This window comes from Gopherus flavomarginatus, chromosome 1, assembly GCF_025201925.1.
Source record: "Gopherus flavomarginatus isolate rGopFla2 chromosome 1, rGopFla2.mat.asm, whole genome shotgun sequence".
Lineage (NCBI taxonomy): Eukaryota > Metazoa > Chordata > Testudines > Testudinidae > Gopherus > Gopherus flavomarginatus.
Genome location: NC_066617.1, coordinates 236,276,869 through 236,303,614, shown reverse-complemented (window position 1 = coordinate 236,303,614; position 26,746 = coordinate 236,276,869). Strand labels below are relative to the sequence as shown.

Sequence of the window (26,746 nt, the reverse complement as noted above, 5' to 3'; positions counted from 1 at the left end):
ATGGCAGACATAATCTGTCCCCAAGCTTCCCAGTACTTCTGTAGCAATACACAGGAGGAAATAATAGCACAGTAATTGACTAATGATTTTTCTTCTGTTCCTAGGCAAGCTGATACAGGATTCCCAGAAGATAACCCAGGAGAACAAAGGGCTCAGCTGGACCAAAATTTAGGACCCAAATGGAAGGCATCTGTTAGACCATTTCAAACAAGAGAACCTATTGTCTTGTCTCAAGAGAGCCGCAGAAGATCCGGGACATTGCCCAGTGATTACAGATACTCCCAGGAAAACGTGAATGAGAAAAGCAAGGATTGCAGCTTACCCCTTCTTACTTATTCTGAGCCTCAAACACTGCAGGAGAGCCACTCCTGTCCGCCACAAGGCAGAGGAGAGGAAAGTCAGTGGACAGAGCTGACATTGCTGAACAAGAGACGTGGACCTGCCCCGCAGAGGCCTCCCCCTCCCAAACGAGATAATAAATACAGGGGCCAGGACAATTCCACCTCACTCAGCATCTCTTCAGAATCACTGCTGGCAGTACCCAGGAAGCCCATTCAGTCCATTTCCCCCAGCTCTGGTGAGGTAATTACAGGTTACGTTCAGAGTCCTGCAGCGTTCAGTGGAAGACTAAAGAGCGCTCATCCTCAGGGTCTCCGGCAAACAGCATCCACAGAGAATGTGTGTCAGCACTTAGAAGAGAAAGCACATCTTAAATCTGAACCTGTATTGTCTTCAAAGTATCGCTACCTTCAGAAACCTGGAATGGAGACATCAAGGTCCCCTTCACCTCAGTTTGCGCCACAGAAGCTAACTGACAAGCCTCCTGTATCTGTTCAGGATGAGAACCCAGCAAGGTATTGTGCCTTTACAATTATGTGCCTTTTAGAAGCCTCTTTCCCATGTTAGGTTTTGTTAATAATTGGCTGTTACTTTTAGTGAAGAAGTGTGAAGAAACTGCCTTTGGGTCTATTCAGTATTAACCTTTCCAGCATGTCTTGCAAGTGACACACTTCTGTAGGGCAGCAGCAACTGCTGCAACAAATATCTAAACCATATTTGAAATTCCATTTAATTCTATTGCAATCATTCAACTGGTCTCTCTTGGTTTCTGCTGAAGGACAGTAGATCAATAGAAATTCTGCTCCGTTCTAAAATTTTAACTGGAATTTCCATTACAGAAACTAAATGGGATGAAATGTTTTGCCCAACTGTGGGGTGGTTTCTAATCCACAACGTGCACGGAGCTAAAACAATTATTGTGCAAGAAAATTGCATTCATTTTGGTGGCACCTATTCCAAAAGCTTACATGTGAGGTACGCTTGTCATCTGCAAATTATGAATTTTGTGGGGTTTTTATTTTTTTCAAATAAAAGTTTTTAATGCAGCTTGGCATTCCTGAGCAGCCTGCTGATGGTTGCTAACAACTGTTTAGCAAACCATTTATATATCACCTGACTTGGAAGCTAATGTCAGAGAATGTAAACTAGTCTTCTCCCTCCCCCAACACTCCGTCTTTCCCCATTTTAATACTCTTTGTGTCTAATAAGAGTCCTGTGGCACCTTATAGACTAACAGACGTTTTGGAGCATGAGCTTTCGTGGGTATTCACCCACGAAAGCTCATGCTCCAAAACGTCTGTTAGTCTATAAAGTGCCACAGGACTCTTTGCTGCTTTTACAGATCCAGACTAACAGGGCTACCCCTCTGATACTTTGTGTCTAATGTTGAAGCAAATATAAGCTGGTTCATAGTTTGCTGTATGGCATCCCATGCTGCCAATGTCATAAATAGAGGCAAAGTGGGTGAGGTAATATCTTATTGGACCAATTTCTGTTTCAAGCTTGCTCTTCCCAGCTCTGGGAAATGTACTCAGAGTGTCACAGCTAAATACAAGGTAAATACAATCTTGTATTTACCTGTGACATTCTGAGTACATTTCCCAGAGCTGAAGAAAAGCTCTGTGTAAGCTTGAAAGCTTATCTCTTTCACCAACAGAAGTTGGTCCAGTCCTCACCCACCTTGTCTCTCTAATATCCTGGGACTGACATGGCTGCAACAACACTGCATACGATAATGTCATAAACAGTCATTTTTCTGCTACATAATAAACCCTTCCAGGAGGCTCAGGAATATGTTTTCATTAAACACTTAATATGACATTATAATTCATTGTTGAAAAGTGGAGAAAACGATACTGGCTAAATGAGTATGGAGGTTGCTATGCTGAGTGAAAGAGGCATATTTTTCTTTAAAGGTCAGCAATTATATATTATTTTGCAATATGTTCCCAGTGCATTCTCTGTGTGCATGTCCAGTTATTGTCTACAGTAGTGATATGGTTTTATCTGTTCTATTTTCAGTTTTTCTGCATCGAAAATGGCATTTGTAAAACAAAATCATTTTTGACTGATGTTGCTGCTGCATGTTTTCTAGATTTTTTGCACCTCATCATTGTCATAACATTTGACTTCACAGCTTGCAAATTACCTGTTCCTTTTCTGAGCACCTTTTGTGGCATAAATCTGTTGTTTTGAATGAAGCCTCTCTAGAAGACAGTATCCTTCAGTCATCATTTGTTTTACCTTAGTAAAGAACTTAAGGACTCCAGAAGGTTAAAATTTTGTATGTGTGTGTGGTGTGAGTTTTTTCGGGGGAAGGGGAGGGAGGAGGAGGTGGTTGTTTTTTTTTTTTAAGCTCAAGAATTTGGTGAAATACTTGCACTGTAATCCATTAATTATAAATTGCTATAATTTTTTTTTTTAAGACCTAGTCTTTTCTTTGTTCAATATAAGGAAATTCAGGTACCTAAAACTACATCTCAATGCTGTGATGGTTACATCAGAAAGCAAAATAAAGAAACATATTCAATGTATTTATAAATGATTTGGAAAAGGGGGTGAACACAGGGCAACATTTGCAGATGATACAAAATTACTCAAGATAGTTAATGCCAAAGCTGACAGCAAAGAGATATCACTTAACTGATTGACTGGGCAACAAAATGGCAGATGAAATTCAATACTGATAAATGCCAAATAATCCATATTGGAAAACATAATCCCAATTATACATAAAAAATTATGGGGTTTAAATTAGCTGTAACCACTCAAGAAAGAAATCTAGGAGTCATCATGGATAGTTCTCTGATAGCATCTACTCAATGTGCAATGGCAGTGAAAAAAGGGAACAATGATAGAACCCATTAGGGAAGGGATAGATGATAAGACATAAAGTATCATAATGCCTTTATAAATGCATGGTACACCCACACCTTGTATATAGTATGCAGTTCTGGTTGCCTCATCTCAAAAAAGATATATTGGCACTGGAAAAGGTACAGGCAGGTCCGGCTCCAGGCCCCAGCGCGCCAAGCGCGTGCTTGGGGCGGCATGCGGCAGGGGGCGGCAGGCTGCTCCGGTGGACCTCCCGCAGGTGTCCCTGTGGAGGGTCCGCTGGTCCCGCAGCTCCGATGGAGCTTCCACAGGCACACCTGCGGGAGGTCCACCGGAGCCGCGGGACCAGCCGACCCTCCACAGGGACGTCTGCGGGAGGTCCACCGGAGCCGCAGGACCAGTGAGCGGCAGAGTCCCCCCCGCGGTGTGCTGCCGTGCTTGGGGCGGTGAAATGGCTAGAGCCGGCCCTGGGCACAGGGAAGGACAACAAAAATTATTAGGAGTATGGAACAGCTTCCATGTGAGGAGAGATTAAAAAGACTGGGACTATTCAGTTTAGAGAAGAGATGACTAAGGGAGGAGATGATAGAGGTCTATAAAATCATGAATGATGTAGAGAAAGTGAATAAGGAAGTGCTATTTACCCCTTCACATAACACAAGGACAAGGGATCATCCAGTGAAATTAATAGACAGTACATTTAAAACAAATATAAAGAAGAACGTCTTCACACAATGCACAGTCAACCTGTGGAACTCATTGTCGGGAGATGTTGTGAAGGCAAAAAAGTATAACTGGATTAAAAAAAGAATTAGATAAGTCAATGGAAGATAGGTCCATCCATGGCTTTTAACCAAGTGATTCAACCCCATGCTCTGGGTGTCCCTAAACCTCTGACTGCCAGAAGCTAGGGCTGCCAGTTTTGATTGCACATGTTCCTGGAGGTTTCATCAAATTACATAATCTTTAATTAAGGATTCATCTTTAATTCCTGGACAATCCTGGAGGATTGGCAACCTTGCTGGGACTGGACAACAAGGGATGCATTATTTGATAATAGACTGTTCGGTTCATTCTCTCTCAAGCATTTGGCTTCATTCTCTCTCAAGCATTTGGCATCAGCCACTGTCAAAAGACAGGATACTGGGCTTGGCGGACCATTGGTCTGACCCAGCATGGCTATTCTTATTACAATAAGTGACATATAGCATAGGATCTCCAATTCCTAGGTACAATGGGGAATTACAGTAATGAGTACCTTCCCATACTGTGTTGTGAATGGATATTGAAGAATGCATAGTAAATTAAGTTTATTTGGCATTGCCTTTTTACACAACTTTAATGTTGATGTGCCTGATTATATGCACATATATTGCTTGACTTTGTGAAAACAGTGTATGGGGATTTAGCCATACATCTTCCATTAACACTTTAAAGATCTACACCGCTGACCTTGAGTATGTATACACTATTTTGTCCTCAAATTACTCACCTAATGAAACAGTTATTGTAACAAGTGGGAAAATGTGTGTCATATCTCTGTTCTCTATTGTATTTATTTTATAAGTGGAATACATCGAGTAGTTTAGCATACAGTTTAACCATGATGCTTAACACTTTCTGATTCCTTGCATGCCCGTTTTCAGGAATGTTAGTATGTGTACTGTAGGCTCCTGGTGTCTGGTACTGTTAATATGCATCTGTCTTTCAGCCTGAACTCTTCAACTACATTTTTGTTGTTTGTGAATTTCCTTGTTTTCTTAATGGGCACCAAAAATGTAAATTGGATTAGGACGTAGGGAGAGGAGGTGAGGAAACCCATGCTCCAACAGACAGGGTCTCCCACCCAAACCTGGCTCCTCTTCTGCAGATTTCAGCAAGCCCATGGGAGGTGTGTGCGCAGTGGGGATTGATATCAAGGCAGAGTATGAAGGGGTGTGGAGAAGAGGGGGAAGCTTTCATCACAGGAGAAGCTCTAGACATTTAACATTCTAGATATTTGACTTGTATAAGACTCCACCTATTCATCCATCCATGGATGCATGCCTTCCCCAATTCCCTGCACCCACCTTCCATAATGCCACCTCTCCAAAATCTGCTGTCCTGTGCCCCCACCTCCATGGCCTCTGCCCCTTAGAGTGCCCTAGTATCTCCCTTCTATTCCCCATGCTCCTCCCCAGGACCTTTGCACTCCAGTCGATACCTCCTCAAGGTCTCTGCACCTGTGTTCATGCCTTCCCTTGCGCACACATTCTCTGTGCTTCCCCCAGTCACTTTCCACCTCATTCCATGCCTTTTGCCCCAGCCCTCTTCCCCTTCAGTCATCTCCTCCATATTCTGCCAATCTGCTTCCCTGCTTTTACTCCTGAGGGAATTCTGTGCCAAAAAATGAAAAATTCTGCACACAATATTTTAAAATTATGCAAATTTTATTTCTCAAAATAACACTACATAATCATGCCAGTTTCAATGATTTTGGTAATTTATTTCAAAATACCTGTCAGCAAGTATGTCTGTAACAATAAAGACACACACAAAAATTCCCCTAGGAATAGAGAGTTAAAGAAACCCCTATGACAACCCAGTTCCTGTTTCTCTGCCCCCTCCCTTTCCCAGGACCCAGCTAGGGGGCCAGACACTCACACCCCATTCCCTCCAGAACCCAGCCCTGTCTCCCCAGAGACCAGCCATGCCCCCCTGAGCCCAGACACTCTCACCTCCTTCCACCCAGAGCCCAGGCATGGGGCCTTACGTGGCTCAGACACTTATACCCTCTAACCCCCCAGAGCCCAGCCTCATCCTCCCCCCGAGCCCAAACACTTATACCCCCTACCCCCACAGAGGCCAGGTATCCAGAGGGACAAACAGCCTGATGTTGGGTCCCAGGCTTACACAATTTCCTGCACTCCGCATCCTTTCTTCAGGACATGCTGGGAATTGCAGCTGCTGGGAACCCTCCAGTTCCCTCCCACTTTCCCCTGGCATTGTCTTCTATTTGAGAGCTGCACTCTTACAGGTCCAGCAGCCCCTAGTGGCGGCCAATATCTCTGCAGCTCATTTCGGGGGCGGTGGGAGGAAATTCTGCATTGCACAGTGGCACAGAATTTTCCCAGGAGTACCACTTTGTCTCCCCCCTCATGCCTAGTACATGGTCATTCAAAAAAGCAGGGAAGATACTTACTGCCAGTCCTTCTGTGTGATCCCCACCCAAGCCATGTCTCCTCTGGTCCTTTGTCCCCTGCTCTATATCTGATTCTTTCTCCTCTGCACTTCTTCCCAGTCTCCTATCCCCCTCAACCATCATATTCCCCTTCTCACCACACACACATTAATTTAGGGCACTTCTGACTAAGTGAACTGTGGGGAAGTTTTAAAACACCTCTATTTTCCAAATTCCTTTTCTGAATTTTACTAAACTTCTGGGAAAATATCTGTTCTCAAGTATAAGAGGCTGGATGCCAGGCTTCCCGGGATCACTTTCTTTTTTGGGGTCATTAGGAAAGAATAAAAACTGGAATTATGATGGGACGCTGGCTTCAACATTTACCGCAGAGCAACAACAGCCACTCTGTACTAATTTACGTACCCTTATGCTATGGAAACAATTATGCCATTTTGTGGGCTCAGCTTAGTGTTAGCCACAAGTGTAAGTTTATATGAGGATTTGGAATTTCATACAATAGATTAGGAAATATGTAATGGGTCTTATGGGTGTGTATGTGCATGCATCAATTTAAACATACTGCAGAGGAGACTTTCAAAAGCACCCAGTGTTCGTCTCTCTCCATTCCCACTGAAGTCAACAGGAATTTTACCATTTTCAGCAAAGCTCTTAAACATGTTCTTTGTGCATAAGACCAGTTGAAGTCACTGGTTCTTAAACACATGCTTGGGTGATTTACTGAATCAGGAGCTGAGAGAGCTTGGAGTGAAAGACAGAGTTGAGTGTGAACTTTCCAAAATGACTGACAGTCTGAAAGGATCCTTACTGGAGAAGGATTTGAAGTGTGGTTTTCCCCCTCTTTTTAAGGCGAATTCTTTTTTAGATCTATCAGAATATTACATATGCAGTATGGTCAAAATATCACCTACATATGTCATTTCATATAGGGTTGAGTGATTGTGTGTAATATAGTCTGTATATTCAGACAGACACAAATATAAATATATAGATTACCACTGCAGAGGAGTACAATATTGACTTATTTTCTGTTCACCATGAAAGTACAGCTTTATTTTTAATTCTGAGACACAGCCAGACATATAGCCAAGGAGCTATATGTGTGTGTCTCTCAGTCACTAATCTAAAAGAAAGCCAGCCAGCAGAAACCAGATATTTTAGCAATGTTCCTTTGCTGGGGCTAAACTTTCCAAACCCACAACATTAACGCAATAATTTTAAACTTTCTTCAAACTTGAAACCACCCCATCCGTGTTTTTGGTTTTATACTGTACATACAGCGCACGCACTCCAGTAGTATAAACAGCTGCTGTTTATCTAACATGTTATTTTCTAATTTAAAATGTAAATTACCATTTAAAAAGACATGTTCTTGATTGAATATCTTGTCTTAAGCACAAGATGGCTCAGCAGTATGTATTACAGGATCCCTGCAATAGGCTGTCACTGACAAAACATTAAGGCTTCAATTTAGTCAACGAAGTAATGGAATCCATGACTTCCAAAGACCTCCATGATTTCAGACAGCAACAGGGGGGAGCTCTGCTGCTTCCTGCCGCCACCCAGCCACAGGCAGCAATGGGGATCCCTGCCACTCCCTTCCTCCGCAGGCATCAGGAAATCCCTGCTGCTCCCAGCCTCCGTGGGCGGCAGAGAGGGCCTGGCAGCAGCAGGGATACCCGCTGCTCTCATCCACCACAGGCAGCCCATCCCCACTGCTCGCATCAACCTGTCAAGGACAGGTCATGGGCTTCCGTGAATTTTTCTAAAAATTTACTAAAAATATCCGTGACAAAAACTAAGACTTAAATATAGTTATTCATTTATGAGTAGCTGTTTTTTCTTCCTCTTTCCCTTCCCTCTCTTTTAAATATTTTTTCTTTTTTTCTATTTATGCAAAGATAAACTAGGTTCTGATTATGAGATTCTCATATTTTACATGCAAGGTTTTTTTTAAAAAAAACTGCATTTTTCATACTCGTGGTTTGAACTGTTTCAAGACAGTTGTAAGTATCATACTTTGTCAGTCCTGTAGCCTGTATAAAAGTCATGTTTTGTGTAGTGTAAGGCTGATGCTGGAGATCTGTATAAGTGAAATAATGGCTGTTTTAAAATGTATGAGAAAAGGCAGATCTCTAAGTTGAGGCTTTGAGATTTGATATGAGAAGAGATTTCCTTATATTAATAAATTGGCCTTTGTTAGCATACAGACTGATACCTTTTCCCTTTTTGTGGATAAGAATCAGCATAAAAAGATCTTGAATTTATAACAGTTAATTTCCCTTTCTTTTTTTCCAGAATTGAAAGAGTGATTGATAACAACACTACAGTAAAAATGGTTCCCATCAAGATAGTTCATTCTGAGAGCAATGCAGAAAAGGAAAGTCGCCAGAACCTCGTGAGCACCATGGAGCCTCCTGCCTTACCTAGTGGTTTGGAGAAGGACCAGATTAAAACACTCAGTACGTCTGAGCAATCTTATTCGCGTTTCTGTGCTTACACAAGGCGGGGTGTAGAACCAGAGCCTGAGAGCAAAACCAGACCTCCTGACTTGCAATCAGCTGAAGCACTTGGGAACAACTTGAAGGACAGCGATGCCTCCATCCCTGTAATCAGCTACGTGAAGGCCAAAGAGAAGACCTTTGAAGACTGGAAGTCTGAGGAACTAGCCAGAGAGATTGTGGGAAAGGATAAATCTCTAGCAGATATTTTAGATCCTACTGTGAAAATAAAAACTACGATGGATCTGATGGTGGGAATCTTCCCTAAAGATGAACACCTCTTAGAAGAAGCTCAACAACGCAGAAAGCTCCTACCAAAAGTTCCTTCTCCAAAAATTGCAGAGGAAAAGTGAGTAAAGTGTTTCCATAATCCAGTGACCTTTCCCCTGTTGCTGTCCAACATTGTGTTTTTCCCTAAATGTTTAAGAATCCTTCTTCATACTGTTAATTTTTAGGTTTTCCCGTTAAAATGACGTTTTTGGCAGTGTCACTTATTGACCAGATCAATAATCACAGGAGCAAAAATTAGGGTCCTATTACAAAGAACATACATGTATATAAATAAATATTTTACACCATAGCTAACTCATAAAGAGCTTAACATACATATATGTTAAGCTCTTTATGAGTTAGCTATGGTGTAAAATATTTGTTACATATTACATATATGTTAAGCTCTTTATGAGTTAGTTATGGTGTAAAATATTTATTACATTACACCACAACCGAACTGGGAAAAGCTAAACAATCACATAAGGTAGTCTGGGAAGGAATAATTAGAATTCTATCATGAGACATTTCTCAAAGGCTTTAGGAATTTCACTAAGACCATCCGGTGTGATAGGGTCCAGATAGGGAAAGGAGCAATTTTTTTGTATTTATAATATCAATAAGGCATACAAAGAAAACTTAAAATGAACATAGATAATACAAACTGAATCAAAGTAACCAGTTATTACCTAGTTGAGAATGAGAACAGAATAGTAAAATATAACAAAACAGCATTTGAATCATACAGATCTTTGATCTCTGAGTGTTGGTGTAATTTCAGATATAACTTTGTCCTAAAGTTTGATGAGAAACCATATATTGTGTAATGCCCTGAATTTGGTAGCCTGAAGGGTGGTTATAATCAATACACTGTGGAAACTTTTAAAAACAATTTCTAGCTGTTCTCACAGGTAATGGCTCTGAGGCTGTTGTAGTGCTTATTAAAATGGAACTTGCAGAAATGTTGATGTAACAGCCTTCCTGTGTGAGACAAACTTTGTTTAGGTTTCTCTCACATAAATGGTGAAGGCTTCTCTATACCAAGGTTTTCTTGTTTGTTAGTGGGCAGATAATGACATCACAAAATTTTTCATCACAGTTAATATTTACTGGCATCTTTGTGAGCAATCTCAGCAGAGACACATTGCTAATCTCAGAGGCAGGCCCTCTTGGTTGAAGCCTCAATACTGGATGGGGTTATAGAGAAGCTTGCATAGTCACTGTCCTTGTTATAGTTGGTCCCTGGATCTAGGGAAGCAGTCATTTTCTAGAACTGTCAACAATCATGTACACTCAGGAACACAGGCATTGCCATACTGGATCAAAGCAGTGGTTCTCAACCTGTTTACTATTGTGGGCCACATATGCAGTTCTCCATGTTGTGTGCCACATCCACACAATATATACTACCTGTATGGCCCTGCAGATGTCATATGGGCTGGATCTGTGTCCTGACTAGGCTGCAAGCAGCCCGTGGGCTGAGAATCACTGATCTAATCCAACATTTTATCTCCAACAGTGACCAACACCAAGCACTACAGAGGAAGATGCAGAAAAGCCTGTAATAAATAATTGTGGGATAATCTGCCCTTGGAGAAAGTTTCTGCCTCATCTCCAATAGTTAGAGGCCACTCTATGCCCAGAAGCATGAAAGTTTATATCCCTTCTAAATGTCTTAGTTTTGTTTTACTGTTATAATACTGGGTATTCTTGTTACTTATGTAAATATCTGATCCTTTTGTGAATCCTGCTAATTCCATTGAATTAATTTGGAGCTGGAGATAGTCATGCTTGCATAACAGTGTGCCAGCCAAGAGATAGGGGAGTTCAGACAGAAAATAGAGAAGAAAAGGATTTTAAATTTGTTTCTTAAAGCATTGCCTTGACCAGTTATAAATAATAAGCAGGTCATTAACAGTGCCCTAATTCTTTCATTTTAAAAATGATTACTAAATGCATTTTGAAAATTCAGTACTGCTTCATCAGCTATTGTATTTTTGGTATTGTTGATCATTGCTAATATTTCTGTTTTTATTACTCTGCTTCCGGGGTCTCTTAAAATTCCCATAAAGAAATAGGATAAAGTAATAGGATCTTTAAGGTTCATAATAGAGAAAATGAAATGTGATCTGCTGCATTTTCACCAAAAGATGTGGGAATCACTAACCAGTCAGAGCACAGATGTAGACAAAACCACTGCCTTCATGTCAATGCCTGTATAATCAAGAATAGTAAATGATTATTTAATCACTGATACAAAGTGCAATTAAAAGACAGACTGAAAATAAATGCTTCCAGCTGGAGGTTTTGCTAGTTCCTTTTAATTGCCTAAGTTGATAACTAGCTTTTGTGACTTCCAGCGTGGCATTTTTTCCTCAGACATTTGGTCCTGCATTGTTACCATAGTTATCATCTTTCCATTAAACAGTCCATTTACTTGGCAAAATGATGGGTTTGAAAGATTGTTCTCTCTTTTCAGTGCTCAGGATGTCAGGCAGTTAATTAAAGTTATGACTTTTTACCAGGAAAGAGGAGCAGGGCATGCCTTCTGCCATCTCCTTGACAACCAATTCCACTTACTACAGCACGTCTGCACCAAAAGCAGAATTGCTGATTAAAATGAAGGACATGCAGGAGCAACAGCAGCAGCAGAGCGAAGAGGATTCTGAAGATGAACTTGATCATGACTTGTCAGAAAAGAAGGTAACACAGTTTTGCACTTTGAAATATTTAATAGGATTTTCAAAGCTGGATGTCAAAAATTAGGCTGCTGAATCCACAGTTAAGCATCTAAATAAGAGGCCTAGTTTTAAGCCAGTGAGATTTTCTGGGTGCTCAGCAGTTTTGAAAGATCAAGTCGCTTGTTTTTGTGTCTGGCTATGGACCTAGGAACTTAACTTTAGAAAGACAAACATATTTTTAAAATTTCTGTGTGAATGTTTTTGTCTTTCTCTGTAGAACATTTCCACCTGAGAATATCTGTGTGCTTTGAGAGAGAGTTGTTGAGCACCCACAAATCCCACTGGAAACAGTGTGCCCTTGGACTTCTCCAGGCTTTTGAAAATTAGGCCATCTGTCTTCTGTCAAATTTTTTTTTTAACAGCTCATGAACTCAAAAGCCTGATAACATTGACTGGAGCTAAATAGGCAGTTTGGTGGGTGCTCAGTTCACACATCACTATTAACCACTGTCCCTTACACACACAGATCCCTGTGGCACCTTAGTCTTGACCTGCATAGTATTCCAGTCCTGAGAATCTGTGTGAAGTGGTGATTTTGTGGTTGTTGTATAGTGTCAGGTTAGTCAGGGCTTGTCTACATCACAAAGTTGCAGCGCTGGTGAGGGGGTTACAGCGCTGCAACTTAGGAGGTGTACACATCTGCAGGGCATCACCAGCGCTGCAACTCCCTGTTTGCAGCGCTGGCCGTACTCCCGTTTTGTCTCGGGTGTAGAGGATCCAGCGCTGGTGATCCAGCGCTGGTAATCAAGTGTAGACACTTACCAGCGCTTTTCTTGACCTCCGTGGAATAAGCATTGATCCCAGCATACCTGAGGAAGCCTCTGGTAATCAAGCAGGTCTCCTTCCCCGGTTTGCTCTCGCGTTCCCCGAACCCCCGTGCAAGCAGGTCTCCTTCCCTGCGGTTTGCAGGGGGGTTCGGGGAACGCGAGAGCAAACCGCGGCGAAGCTGGTCTCCTTCCCCGGTTTGCTCTCGCGTTCCCCGAACCCCCGTGCAAGCAGGTCTCCTTCCCTGCGGTTTGCAGGGGGGTTCGGGGAACGCGAGAGCAAACCGCGGCGAAGCTGGTCTCCTTCCCCGGTTTGCTCTCCCGTTCCCCGAACCCCCCTTGAAGCCGCCCAACAGCGCTGCAGTGTGGCCACATCTAACACCACTTGCAGCGCTGGTTGCTGTAAGTGTGGCCACTCTGCAGCGCTGGCCCTATACAGCTGTACTTATACAGCTGTAACAACCAGCGCTGCAAAATTGTAGATGTAGACATACCCTTAGATTGAGAGCACCAGAGTCTCTTCATTTGTGATTTGGCACAAATAGATTTTAACCTTGCTTGTCATGAGAAACTGGGGGAAATCATCTGTTGTGCTATTCAGCCATCTGTTTCTGTGTTAATAGTGGTCTAATTTTAACTATATTTACTTAAAACAGCAGTACCAGGGAAGGAGCTGCTTTCAGTCCCGGGATATCTTCTTTAGTGAACGTAAACTGTCATGATCAACCTCCAGTATTCATTTAGGCCTGGTCTACCCTGGGGAGATGGGGTGGGAGAAGGGCGTTGATCCAGGATACGCAACTTCAGCTACGAGAATAGCGTAGCTGAAATTGACGCATCTTAGATTGACTTAGATTGACTTACTTCGCGTCCTCGTGGCGCAGGATCAACAGCCGCCACTCCCCCGTCGACTCCGCTTCCGCCTCTCGCCCTGGTGGAGTTCCAGAGTCGACAGGGAGCGCATTCGGGGATTGATGTATCACGTCTAGACGAGACACGGTGCATTGATCCCCAATAGATCAATCCGACGAGTAGTGTAGACATAGCCTTAGTAATCAAAACTGGTAGGAATGACCTTTAATTGAATAAAAGGGAAATTGTTTTTAAAAACTGTTCAGATGTGTTAAGGATTCCATTGCAGTTTTAAGCAATTTATTAGACTAGAGAAGAGCATTAATTATTCTTGCTTCATTTTATCTGGTCCTTGTAATACCAATCATTGTTTTTGTTTTTTTCATTGATTCAGACAGAAACATTTTTTGGTCATGTTGGTTGAGGAAAATGTGCACAAGTTAGAAATTGAAACATTTTTCTTTGACCCAACCAACAAACTACAATCCACAAGCTTCTCAATCAATATGTTCTTTATTTGTGGTGGTATCTGTTTATATGAAAAACATATTTCCCTTCATCACTCCTCCCACACCACTAAACACAGATTATACAGGCTGAGAAGTGTGCCCACATATAGTGTTACTAGACACCCTCCCTCTCTCATGTCTGTGATATACACATTCCTGTTTACTCACCCATCTGCTCCTTTGCATGCAGTGGAATGTGAGCTCTCAATCCAGCAGGCTTTCATCTTAGATCTTGTCATGCAGTGTATGCAAATCACAGTAAATGGGTCAAGCCGTCCTCATAAAACTGCCAAGATTTATAACATGGTCCAATTTCACGTAACTGCCAGCTGCTGAAAAAAGGACCTTTGGGGCCTGAAAGCTTGAATATTGTCATTTATTTGTCAGTCTACTAAAAGACACTGTATGCTTTGAACCTGTTTCTTAATTCATTGAAACTCACCAGTTCTATTACGGGAAATCGTGCTTTTAGTCCAGTCTGGGATTCACAGAGGGTTTTCCAGGACCAGTTTACACCTGCCATTCTCTGTTTTGCAATACACTTGTTGTCCTCTTATTTATGTAAAATAATAAAATGATAATGAGCACTCGGGATGGCTGTGGGAATTTTATGTAGAGAAATTGCACACGTCTATTACAAATAATTAGAGACAATATCCCTAATAAATGAAATGTTATGGTCATATGAAGCAATATATTTATTGAGGAACAATATGATTAGCACAAATATAATAATATAAATGGATTTGAATAGATGTAAGGAGGTAATAAAAAGGGACCTTGAAGTTATATTGGGTTTGAAAAATCTACTCATGGCAAGTGGGAGGTTTTCTAGTCTTTTCAGGTATGAATCTAGTGTGAAATGAGGCAGAGAACTGAGTGCAAACCCACAAGTGTAAACCCAGTGTAGTGCTGTCTTCCTAAGCCTGCAGAGAGTACCACTGCCTCTGCTGCTGCTAATAGCTTTTCTTTGCTAAGATGCTGCTGAGTGAAATTAACAAGGATCCAGTCAGTTTCTCTGCTATTATTTAAAGTAACAAGAATTCTGGAAAATCAGGTCCATGTGATCTAGTCTACACTAACAAACTTGGTAACTACAGTTCACCCCCATTCCATTTCAAAACTGTAATTGATGTCAAGAAGACATTATGGCTCAGTGGATTACTAATGGGATGTGTAGTTTTTAATCTATTTTGGAGGTCCCAAAGGTCAGTGAGTTCAAAGTCCTCTTCCTCGGGTGGTCTGTGTAGAAAGAGGAGTTCACCTCAGTTCAGTTCCCAGTGAGTATGTGTCCACATCAAAACTGATGTGTCTACTGACAGTCTTAGAAAAAAGGCTATGTGCATATACACCGATCTGCCTTCCTCACATTTAAGGGGGTCCTTCCATGACTAGTTTTAGGCATATTAGCAGGACAATATAACACAGAGCATGACTATATTTAATCATGCATCTTGTAATAAAATAGTAGGATTATTAAATTGCATGGCATCCTAGGAAATAAGACTACAGCAGCCTGACCCAGTTAATCCAAATCAAACTTCATTTGCATTTAGGAGGGAACAAAAAATCAAGTCGTTCAGATTAATCAGTTAGTAGAGCCAGTATCTGTAAAACTGCTTACTGCCTTAATCTTTTGGACACCCAGACAAACAGATAACCCCAATACAGATTAACCTGGCCTGAGAATATTAAATCAAAACAGGATAGAGCCAGCCCAGATAATCCATATGTTTGATTTCAGAAGTAATCTTTGTTAGGTTTTAAGCTACAGTTGGCCTCTGTTAGGGAAACAGGGTGCGTTTCTGTTCAATTGTACGTATTCAATTGGTTGGTTGAAATCAGAGTTCCCGACGAGTGTGCCATGAAATCAAGACACTCAAAAGAAAAACAAACATGCAAAGTGGTATTGCAGAGTAATTACCATCTTAGACAATGTAGCCTGCATTAGGAATTGACACCAACAGGTAAAAAATGATTAATATTTACAGAAAGATGAGGCGTGCTGTTGTCTTTTACAGGCATACAAGACCCCTGCCCAAAGGAAGAATTTTTTTCGGAAGTCAGCATGGTAACAACAGAGAACACAGTCAGGAGACTGGGGCTCTAGTTCTGCTCTGGCAGTGACTCACTGCATGGCCAGGGGGAAGTCTGTTTCCCTCTCTATCAAATGGAAATAATACTTACCTCACAGGGATGTTAGGGGCTGTGTTCTTGGGGTACTCTGAGCCCTTTTGATGGGCTACTAAAGTAAGTAAAAGTCCTACTTACTTTAGCCCAATGTTCTTCACAAATACAAAATAGCATGAAATAAAAGGGGGAAAAAACATTTAAAAAATTACATAAAATGAAAAACTCACCCCACAGCAGTGGTTCCTGCAGAGTTGGTGCCAAGCTTCCCGCTCCGGGCATTGCTACCTGGCACATGGAATTGCAGCGTCACTCAGGTTTGGCCTGGCCCCCCCTCACATGATGACAGAGTGGCAGCTGGGCCACTCTTGAGCAGTGCTGCAATTCTGTGCACTAGGTCAGGGAGCAGGGAGCTGGGCTGAGCCTGGCAGGAAGTAAAAAATTCCAACAGCATAGTAGGCCATGTGTTAGTATTAGCCTAACATGTGGAAGACGAGCTTTTTATGCCCACATTTTGCTTAGCACCATCAGTCTCCACCCCAAGAATGTTATCCTCGAGAGTGCTGTGGGGATAGTCTTTGAGGAGGAGAGAGTACTTTTTCTACTCAGTAATCAGCTTTTGAAAATTTGAAGCTGATCTAAGAAGTAGCAGTAGTGAGCTCCAAAGGACATCTTGCTTTCTGCCATGGTGGTGAATTGCCAAGGGGTGGATACTCAAGCTAAGGGTAACGTAGACCTAGATCCATCAAAAGTTTGTGTCCTGATATTTTGAATCCAGAACACTACCACGGTGTAGATAAACAACATATGTCAGTAATGTACATACCTCTCAACCTGCCAAGCCCCAGATGTGAGTTGCATTGTGAGACAGGGACACAAAAAAATTCATGCAGTGATGCTGGTATTTAATCCTTAATAATAATTTTGTGATTCATTGCTTCTTGTGTAAACAGATTTCTACATAAAAGTGAGGGGAGACTACATTTCTGTGGGATGCAGATAACTTTGGGACTTAAATAGGTGACAGCGTCAACATGTGAGACGTTGAAGAATTCTTGTAAAGCGTAGTGTGATGATGAGGACAAAAGAATTGGGGCCAGGAATCAGCTGTGAATGCCTGCACCTCCTTACTCTCTGGCCAGCTAGCCATATGTCTTAAGTGAAGTGTTCTACTCCATGGACTGACATTTGATTGGCTTCTGAGCTCCACAGTGGGCAGAGGCGCAGTTTTGCCGTTCATCTATCACAGAGAAGTGTCTATAACAGGGTTAGGGAAGAAATGGAGAGACTCCTAGCAGCCCAGTGAGTGACAGAGAACAAATTCCTTTTTTTTTTCCTCTTTCCCTGGTGGAGAAAAAACCAAGATAGAGTAACTTTGATTTCTTGCCATGTGAAGTAATTCTCCTTGAAAGCCTTATTTAACAGTGAATTGTAAGTTAATGTGCATGTGAAAAACTTTATCTGTAGACTTGAATTCTCTAGTTGGACAGCAATGCCATAATCACAGTTTCCCTTGCAGTCATAAACACAGCCCACTGCTAATCAGAATCAATGGCTGGTGTTTCTTTGGGCGGGTTTCATGTAACAAAGTAAATTAAGGACATGATCCAGCTTCTTCTCAGTCAGTGAGAGTGTTGCTGATGACCTCAATGAGAGGAAGATTGAGGCCTAAGAATCTACGGTAGAGGGGTCCTGTTTTGTTTTGGGCTTTGTAAACTGATATATTCTGGGAGGGGAGGGAAGTCTGATGCTGAAGTTTGGAGTAGTTTACCATTGCTACTGCCACTTTTCAGCAGAGAGCCATGTGTGACTTTTTTCCCTGAGCTATTGGAACAGAATGCATGGAGGGAAATCTGTTTCCATCTCTGCTGGATCAAGTGTCACTAATAAATTCTTACTCCCCTTTTGTTGTCCACAGCAAAAACTCATTGACAGCATTAGTAGGAAGCTGCAGGTGCTGCGCGAAGCTCGGGAAACACTCCTGGAGGACATCCAAGCCAACAATGCACTAGGAGATGAGGTGGAGGCTATTGTGAAAGAAGTCTGCAAACCTAATGAGTTTGACAAGTTCAGGATGTTCATCGGGGACCTAGACAAAGTGGTCAACCTGCTGCTGTCACTGTCAGGTCGTCTGGCTCGCGTGGAAAATGCCCTGAATAACTTGGATGAAAATGCCTCTCCTGAAGAACGGGTAAGGCAGGTTGCTAAAGAGCAAGAGTATTATTTTGGTATTTAAGGAGCCAGCGTAGTAGGCTTTTTTTATTTGAAAACCAGGTGGGCAAGAGAGTGGAGGGGAGAAAACTGCTATGCTGATCATTCACATCAGGCTGCTTTCATTAGATCTCATTAATACTCGTAACCTTGCCTTGCCTTCACTCAGAATACACTCACTACAAGTGGCTTGGCCCTGAAGAATGCATGACACTTTTGTACCCAGGTTTAGGAGAGCAGATTGTTTAAAAACACTGACATGCCTTTCCCTCTAAAACACTAAAAGACAAGTGTCTTGATGAAAGATGAGCCAAGTAGCCTCCTGTTTCTTTAACAAACGAAAAAATGAGTAGAGGGGAACAAACTAAAAGTAATTGTCTGATTCAGCAATTTGGGATGCTTAAAAATGAACAGATTGTATTTGAGTTCCAGTGCATACACGCTGTCGACAGTTTACTACTATTAAGTTGTATTATGGCAGTGCCAAAGACCCCAGTCAGTGATTGGGACCCATTACATTAGATACTGTACAGGCATGTAACAAAGACAGTGGTCCCTTCTATAGAGAACTGACAGGGTGCAGTAGTGGACAAAAAGTAAAGAAACAGGGTGGGGCTAAATGGGAACCCCAATGTTTTTAAAAAAGAAAAAAGTTTGACAGAAAAATGGAAGTCATGGCTTCCCATTTACCCGGTCAGTGCCAGATGGTAGTGATTCGTAGGAATCTCAGCAGAAGTAGGTTTTTAGGAAGGATTTTAAGGACCAAGGTATTCATTACTAATCTTTCTGTAACAGCAGAGAAATGGAAACATATTGATATATAGCATTATCTGGTAGCCACAGTCTCTCCATAGTTAAAACTGAGACTTGCTTCCTTTGCAAGTCTAACTTTAGATTCCTGTTTATTATATTTTTTTTTTAAGCTGGAAAAAGCGCCTCTCTTCATCAAACTTTGCATTGCTGGCCTGTGGCCCCAGTGTGCAGTCTTTTGCACAACTTGGACACACTTATTAAAGACCTGGATCTAATAAACCCAGGTTTTTAATCATGTTGTAAAAAATCTTTCCTGAAAAGATCTAGAGCGGTGGACTGGTTTTAGATGCAGGAAAGGCATGTTTGCAAAGGTGTTCGCTGGCAATTTAAGACTATACGAATGGTCCATTGTGCAGTGGTGGACTTTAAAAGTGCATGGTATGGCTGGGAGATACTTAGGCTTTCATTTAAAATCAAAAGTCACTGGCCCTCTGCCTTGCAGAGGTCTTCAAATTGTAAACCACTTTCTAGGGAGGTTTGGCGTTGATTCCTGTACTCTTCTGCCCCCCTTCCCCCCCCCCCCGCCAAAAAAACTAGGAAAAGAAATAACCTGCCACCAAATTTTGGCTTGTTACCCCCACAGCCACCAACAGTCAGAGCTCATAACCTGCTCTTGACATCTTCTTGCCTCCATATCCCGCCAAAAGGGACTGACACCAGCAAAATTTTCAACCCTTGTTCACACCCCAAAAGTACCTGCTCTTGGCTTCCGTGGCGGCGCCAGCAGAAGCTAACAGTGCTCCTGCCTAAGACAACTCCACTTATCTCCTCCCTTGCCCCTCATTCTACCAAGGGAAATGAAGTCTCATTGCTAGGGACCTCTCCAAACAGCATTTCTGAGTTCTAGGAAGAACCTGGGGATTGAATGCATCTTCCCCATGTGCGCACACATACTAATATCTTGTGGAAGAAGAAAATAATCTTCTCCCACCTCCATGTCCTTGTGAAAAAGACCTTGTTACAAAAATAGCTTATGAAATTAGATGTGCAAGGAGAGGAGAAGAGCGGATATGAGGCTGGTGTCACAGGAGCAGTTAGGATTTCATGCCTATTTTAACAGCATTTTCAAGCATTTGTTTCTTGAAGTTGAGCTTTAACTCTGAAATGTCTTTTGGTTGCATGCTATCCTTAGTGCATTTTATAAGAATTTTTACTGTCAAGTTATTCTCATCCTCAAATTAGTCTGAACTTTTAATTCCATCCTCATGGATTTTTTTTTCTGTATGCAAATTCTCCTGTTGATGTGTATAATTTCCTTTGGTGTTACTGGGAATTCTGCACATTAATATGTAGTTGTATGTTTTTAGCCTTATTGTAATGTGAATCATTTTGTAATACTAAGTACAGACAGATACTGTCAAGAGAAGGACTGGCTTTGAACTTGTTGGTAGAATCAGAGTCAGTCACTTGATGGCGCAGACACTCAAAGGAGAATTTACTTAGGGAACGAAGCTGAAAATCGGGACGTGATTACACATTTTTTGCCTAGATGCACGTGTGTAAACAGAATCTCCATCGTTGTCTCTTCTTCCATGCACAAAGCTCTCTTCTGCCTGTTGTTCCCCCCCACCCACCCCCCCCCCGCCGATGTTCCAGGTCACCACAGAGAAGCAGCTTTGCTTGGGCATAGCAGCTCATCACAATGAAGGGGATGCTATGTCTAGATTCAGTGCACCAGTGTGTCTCAGAATAAAAAGTCAGGCTAGATTTCCACAGAGCTCGTTGTGTGATGCATCAGGGCACCAGCAGGAGAGACACATGGACTAGTGAGAAGAGACTGATCTTTTGAGGGGGCTGTGATCATATACCCTTACTTCTGATTAGAAAAGTGCACATCACAATAAGGTAGAAAACCCTATCAGGTTCATATTGGGTTAGTACGCAGCAAATTCATGGTCCATTCTGGTCAATTTCACAGTCATAGGCTTTTAAAAATCGTAAATTTCACAGTTTCAGCTATTTAAATCTGAAATTTCATGATATAGTAATCATGAGGGTCCCAACCCAAAACAGGGTCGTGGGGATGGGGCTATTATGGGAGGTTGCGGTATTGCCACCCTTACCTTTTTCCTTCTGCCTTCAGAGCTGGGCAGTTGGAGGGCAGACGCTGACCAGGCACCCAGCTCTGAAGACAGCGCCACTGCCACCAGGGGCGCAGAAATAAGGGTAGCAATACCATACCCATGTTATGCCACCCTGATGTCTGCGCTGCTGCTGGAGGCTGCGATGCCGTCAGAGCTGGACTCCCAGCCAACACCCTCAAAGCTTCCTGCGGTTAGGGGAGGTTCCCGGAGATGAGTCTAACCCAGCCTCAGGAGCAGCCCATGCAGAGGAAGAAGTCCTGGCCCTCCTTATCAGAAGGGTAGCTGTGTTAGTCTGGGTCTGTAAAAAGTGACAGAGTCCTGTGGTACCTTATGGACTAACAGATGTATTGGAGCATCAGCTTTCGTGGGTGAATACCCACTTTGTCACCCACGAAAGCTTATGCTTCAATACATCTGTTAGTCTATAAGGTGCCACAGGACTCTTTGTCGTTTTTTGCTGGCCCTCCTTTGCCCCTTCAGGACTAGCAGCTGGAGCTCAACGCTTGAAAGTTAAAGGGGCCTTGGGTTGGCTGTGTGTGGGTGGGTGGGTGGAGAGGAGTGACCCCGGCACCCCAGGTGATCACCCTCTTGCCCACCCATTAGGCCAGCCCTTTCCCTCCCCAAAAGTGATGATCCCCCAGACCATGCCATCTCACTTCTGCTGTGCTGCTGGTGCTGCTGCCTTCAAAGCTGGGCTCCCAGCCAGCAGCCACCACTCTCCACCCATCCAACTCTTGAAATCCAGTTCCCCTACAATAGCCAGATTTCATGGGGGAGATCAGATTTCACGGCCTGTGACATGTTTTCACGGCTGCAAATTTAATAGGGCCCTAAGCATAATGCAAAGCTCTCTGTCAACTCTTTCCAACCTCAAGCAGTTTGTTTTCACAGTTTAATGCTCTGGCAGTCATTTCAGGGACCTAATCTGGGTTTAATTCATTGCTGGTTACACTTGCAAGTAGATCTTGCAAATCATTTCTGGAAATCAGGATGGCATCCATGTTACTTCATGCTAGTGCTTCCCACAGACAGCTGTATTTGTTATACTTTTTCCTGTAAACCATTAAGCACTAAAGTAATTAAGGACCTTACTTACCAGCGTTTATAAAACATATTCCTAAGTGCTTTACTGTCTCTGCCCGTTTAATTCCCTTCTATTAACTCATTTAATCAGAACTCAATGGCAGTTGGGAGATCAAGTTCACCTTTTAAGCAGCAGTTTTATGGCTTATGTACCAAAACATTGAGTTCTCAGGAAATGTGGGTGTGACTGTACCCCCAACTAGCCTGCCACAGACTAACTGTCTGTGTGGAGCCTGCTGACTCATTGTAACAGTTTGTTAATGCACTTTGATCTAGTCATCTTTGAAATGGGACTAGATCAAAGCACATTAACAAGTTGTTAGTGCATGTCAGCAGGAGCCACGTGGACAGTTAGTCCATGGCAGGCTAGTGTGGTGTACATGCGCTTCCTAGTTTGCTGTAAACTAATTGTTTGCATAGACAAGCCCATAGTCCCAATCTGCCATACACACACCTCTTCATCCTTGTCCCTGCAGGTAAAATTAACTTCAAGGTTGACCAGAAAACTGTTTGTCTTGAACTGGTATCTGTAATATGTTTCTCTTTCTCTTAAGCGGACATTGGTAGAGAAGCAGAAGCTTCTGACTCAGCAGCATGAAGATGCGAAGGAACTGAAGGAAAACCTGGACCGACGGGAGCGGATTGTCTTTGACATTTTGGCTAACTATCTAAGTGAAGAGAGCCTAGCAGATTATGAGCACTTTGTAAAGATGAAGTCAGCCCTTATCATTGAGCAGAGAGAGCTAGAGGACAAGATCAAGCTGGGGGAGGAGCAACTCAAGTGTCTGACCGACAGCCTCCAACCTGAAAGGCTCAAATAAGAGGTCAAGACCTGACCAAAGACTTGAAAAGTGGTGGTTGGGCACAGTTTCCGAGTATGCAAGTGAAACCCCTGACTTGTATCTGTGTCTAGTAGGCAGAGTTAGACAAGAGAAAAATAGCTGCTCTAGCAATAATGATCTTTCTTGTTGTTTGGATGATGTATTTAATTTTTAAACCCTCTTTTTAATCCTTGACTCTACAGCTGTTCTTAGTCTCTCAACCTATCCTATAGAAAGTTCTGCAGGAGGCAGAGGATAGATTCTAAGCTTTGAATTCAGTGTATTGTGAAGTCTGTTGCAATAGTGCATGCAAACAATAACAGTTTTCAAAATAAGTTATGTGATAGTCTTTATTGTCTTCAGATGCTGCACAAACTGCTGGGAAGCCCAAAAGCAAATGAATAAAGAAGCTTTAATTTTAGGGCTTTTTCTTTTACAGTCACATCAAATAGGAGAAGTGTGTGTCGTGTGTCTGATACTATATTCAGATTGCTCTCACTTTGATCCTAGTACATCAGATGCTTTTTCTTTGTAACGTATCTCATAAGAAAAGTTCTCACTTTCTGCTTTCAGAAAATAATTTCAAAACCAATCTCAGCTGGCTACAGGCTAAAGCAACTTGAAAATCATTTAAGATCTATGTTACTGAAGTTAAGAACACATGGTTTAGAGAAACATCGTGGTTGGGTTTTGGGGGGGGAGGGAGGTTTGACATCGCATAGAAACAGTTGTAGGCCCGTTTATATTGTAACATTTTTCCGACCAAATTATTTGATTTAAAAAATGGGACTGAGGATGCCTTGCCAGTTTGGGTCAATTCATTTATCAACTAAACTATTTGGAAAATGTATTTGCTGCTTTGGGTTTCCCCCCAGCACAGCTACCTTGTAGGAAAAAGTCACTAAGTTAACATGACAAATCGAATTGCTTGTATTTTCCTTCTGTTTGTTCAACAGTTCACCTTTTTTATATAAATGGTTAAGTTATAGTCAAGATTACCCATGTAATGCTATTTCTTTCATCTTTCCCTCACCACCAAATGCAATATAAACACCTAGGCCACGTAAATACTCCTAAGCCACATGAGTTCAATGCAGTATTCAGAGTAACTTTGGTTTGTGACTGTGAACGTCTGTATTTTTTTCGCTTCACATATTGACATATACACTCTAATGATAGGACACGATTTAGTCAGTCCAAGACTACTGGAGGTGATATAGTAACACTGCCATCCAGTAAAACTCTGATAATTTGCATCATGCTAACCCATCTCTTAACACAATGATGGGATTAACTGATTTGATCTCCTACAAATACTACAGAATTGCTCTGTGTATACATGTGTTATCTCTACGTTAAGGTATAGCTTTTAAGGGCAGAGGGAAATCTTAGCTTCATGTAGAGACTATTTAAATTATATAAAGGAAGCCCTGTATCTCCGTGTTTCGATAACAAACAGATTCTGCAACAGGGAGCTACTTTCAAGGCTGACATGGATACCAGTCTATAGCAAACTCTTTGGACAGTATAAGCAATTAAAGGTAAAACAGAATGAGAGAAAATCAACTCTTTACTCTGTTCCTGCAATTCTAATATTGACAAAAGGTTCTTTTCTTTGTCTGTTATCAAAATCCTCCTCTTTCAGTGCTTATCTTGGTCTCTTTTTCCTGATCAGTGAACTGCTTTCGTTGCAGGGACTTGGCACAAAAACTTCTCTAAAACCAAGCCCTTCGCAGACAGCTATAAAAGTTAAAAGGACCATTTTGCCTATTATACGATCCTAATTCATATATCCTGGGCCAGATCTTCAACTGGTGTAAATCCACTCCATCAAAGTCAGATGGAGCTACTGATTTAGACTACCTAATGATCTGGCCTTAATTTCTTCTTACAGTTTACAAAATTTAGACTTCTAACGAAATCCCACAAATATTTGCTGCTATGTTAATTGATACTAGGACCAGTGAGTTTTCTCTTTGGACCCATTCCTTAACCATAAGAAACCCTAAGCTAAATAATTCCCAAATAAATTATGTTTAGCTTTAGTCAAGTAGTGTGCATTGTTTTACCTGTGACTTTTTAAAAATTTTTACATGTTGTGGTTACTCTGATATGTATGTGAAATGTGACTGTGAATAATAATATAATTTCATTATGTGTGTACAGTACTTTGATTTAGATCTTTCTTAAAAAGATAGCAATACTGAAAGTGCTATATATATTATCGTTCTCACAAAGCAGGATATATATTCACCATGTCCCACTTTCTTCTTTTTAAAGCTCTGTTAGTTGGGACCAGAAGATGGCTGTCTCCCAATGTTATATGTAAATCTGTAAATAGATATATTGTTGCTTTAAAAAAATTCTGGTGCTAATATTTTGCCTTTGGCATCATTAGGTGATGGCTGCTACTTCACCTTATGTCATCTCTCAATTTTAGATCTCTTTGTATAGTGAAAGATTTCTGTCAGGTTTTTCCAGTTGTTTGGATTTTGCAGCCCAGAGTGAAAATGTGTACAGTTTTCTTGCTTGACACAACATTTACCTACTGACAAATCGTACTGCTTGACTTTGAGGAAATAAACTGTATATTTCAGTGTACTGAGTTATCATTAATTTTATGCGGTCAAAATATCAAGACGCCCACTCTTTCATTGGATACTCATATCCACTCTGCTGTCTCTCATATAAGATAAAGCACATCGGGTAGCAGACTAATGACCTGCTGGTCTAAAATCAGAATCAATTTTTTTTGTTAAATTATTTTAAATTTATATTAATTGATCAGTCTCAAGTCCCACGTCTAGAACAGGAGGAGTACATAGCTGTGGCATTCCATGTAAGGATAGAGATCAGTAGAAAAGGTTAGGAAGAAGTGGATCTGAATGGTTTTCATCCCTTCTCTGACTGATCCTTCTTGCGTATGCTTTTTTTAGGTTCCCGCTTTCCTCTGTCTGTCTTCTACGCTGTACAAATAATAATAATAATAATAAACATTCTGAAGGAAGTGCAGAGAGGAAGATACAAGATTTTTCTGTTTAATCAACGTGGGTAATTGAGTTGAATTGGTTCACTTTAAAATACTGTATCATATACAAATGTCAAAGAGGTTAAGTAAATAAATTAACTTGATTTGCAGTTAGTGGACTACAAAAAGTAGGTATTGGTAGCCCTTTCATGAGCTCTGATTGCCCTTGTAATCCTCAATGAGAAAATTTATGCAGGATATTGGAACTAAGTAGAGAGAAGTTGGTTTTTTTGTTGGGAGTTTTTTCCCATACTGAACACTGCTGTCTTACAGTACAGCCTTCTTTTTTTCTCTTGGTGTTGGTCTCTTGCTCTTCTTTTCTCCTTTTTGTAAGGCTCAGGCTGGCTGCTACAGAAGAGTTGTCCCAGCAGAAATGTGCTCTCTTTGACACTTCTGCTGCCCACTGAAATTGCCTAGGGTCTTGTTCTAGGTTGGACTTTCTGTTTTAGGTAGCTGAGCACACCAGAGTTCAGAGAAACTTCCTGGTATCACTGTGTCCCCTTCTGACTAATCAGTAGCTGTTGACTATTTCTTAGGTACTTCTGTCATTGTTTCCAGTTTTATACCTGTCTCTGTGCTTCTCA

The 26,746-nt window shown here is 41.7% G+C and overlaps 1 protein-coding gene across 9 annotated transcripts in view; it reads left to right on the top strand.

Moving 5' to 3' along the window:
- Positions 1–25,735, top strand: part of SHROOM2 (shroom family member 2) — a 206,558-nt gene extending 180,823 nt beyond the window's left edge. For all 9 annotated transcript variants that reach the window (XM_050963270.1, XM_050963278.1, XM_050963286.1 and 6 more), the window contains 5 exons: positions 105–854; positions 8,654–9,205; positions 11,652–11,829; positions 18,041–18,313; positions 22,868–25,735. In XM_050963270.1, the coding sequence (XP_050819227.1) occupies positions 105–854; positions 8,654–9,205; positions 11,652–11,829; positions 18,041–18,313; positions 22,868–23,134 (2,020 nt within the window). In that variant the 3' untranslated portion in view covers positions 23,135–25,735. The remainder of the gene's footprint in view (positions 1–104; positions 855–8,653; positions 9,206–11,651; positions 11,830–18,040; positions 18,314–22,867) is intronic.
- Positions 25,736–26,746: the final 1,011 nt, after the last annotated feature.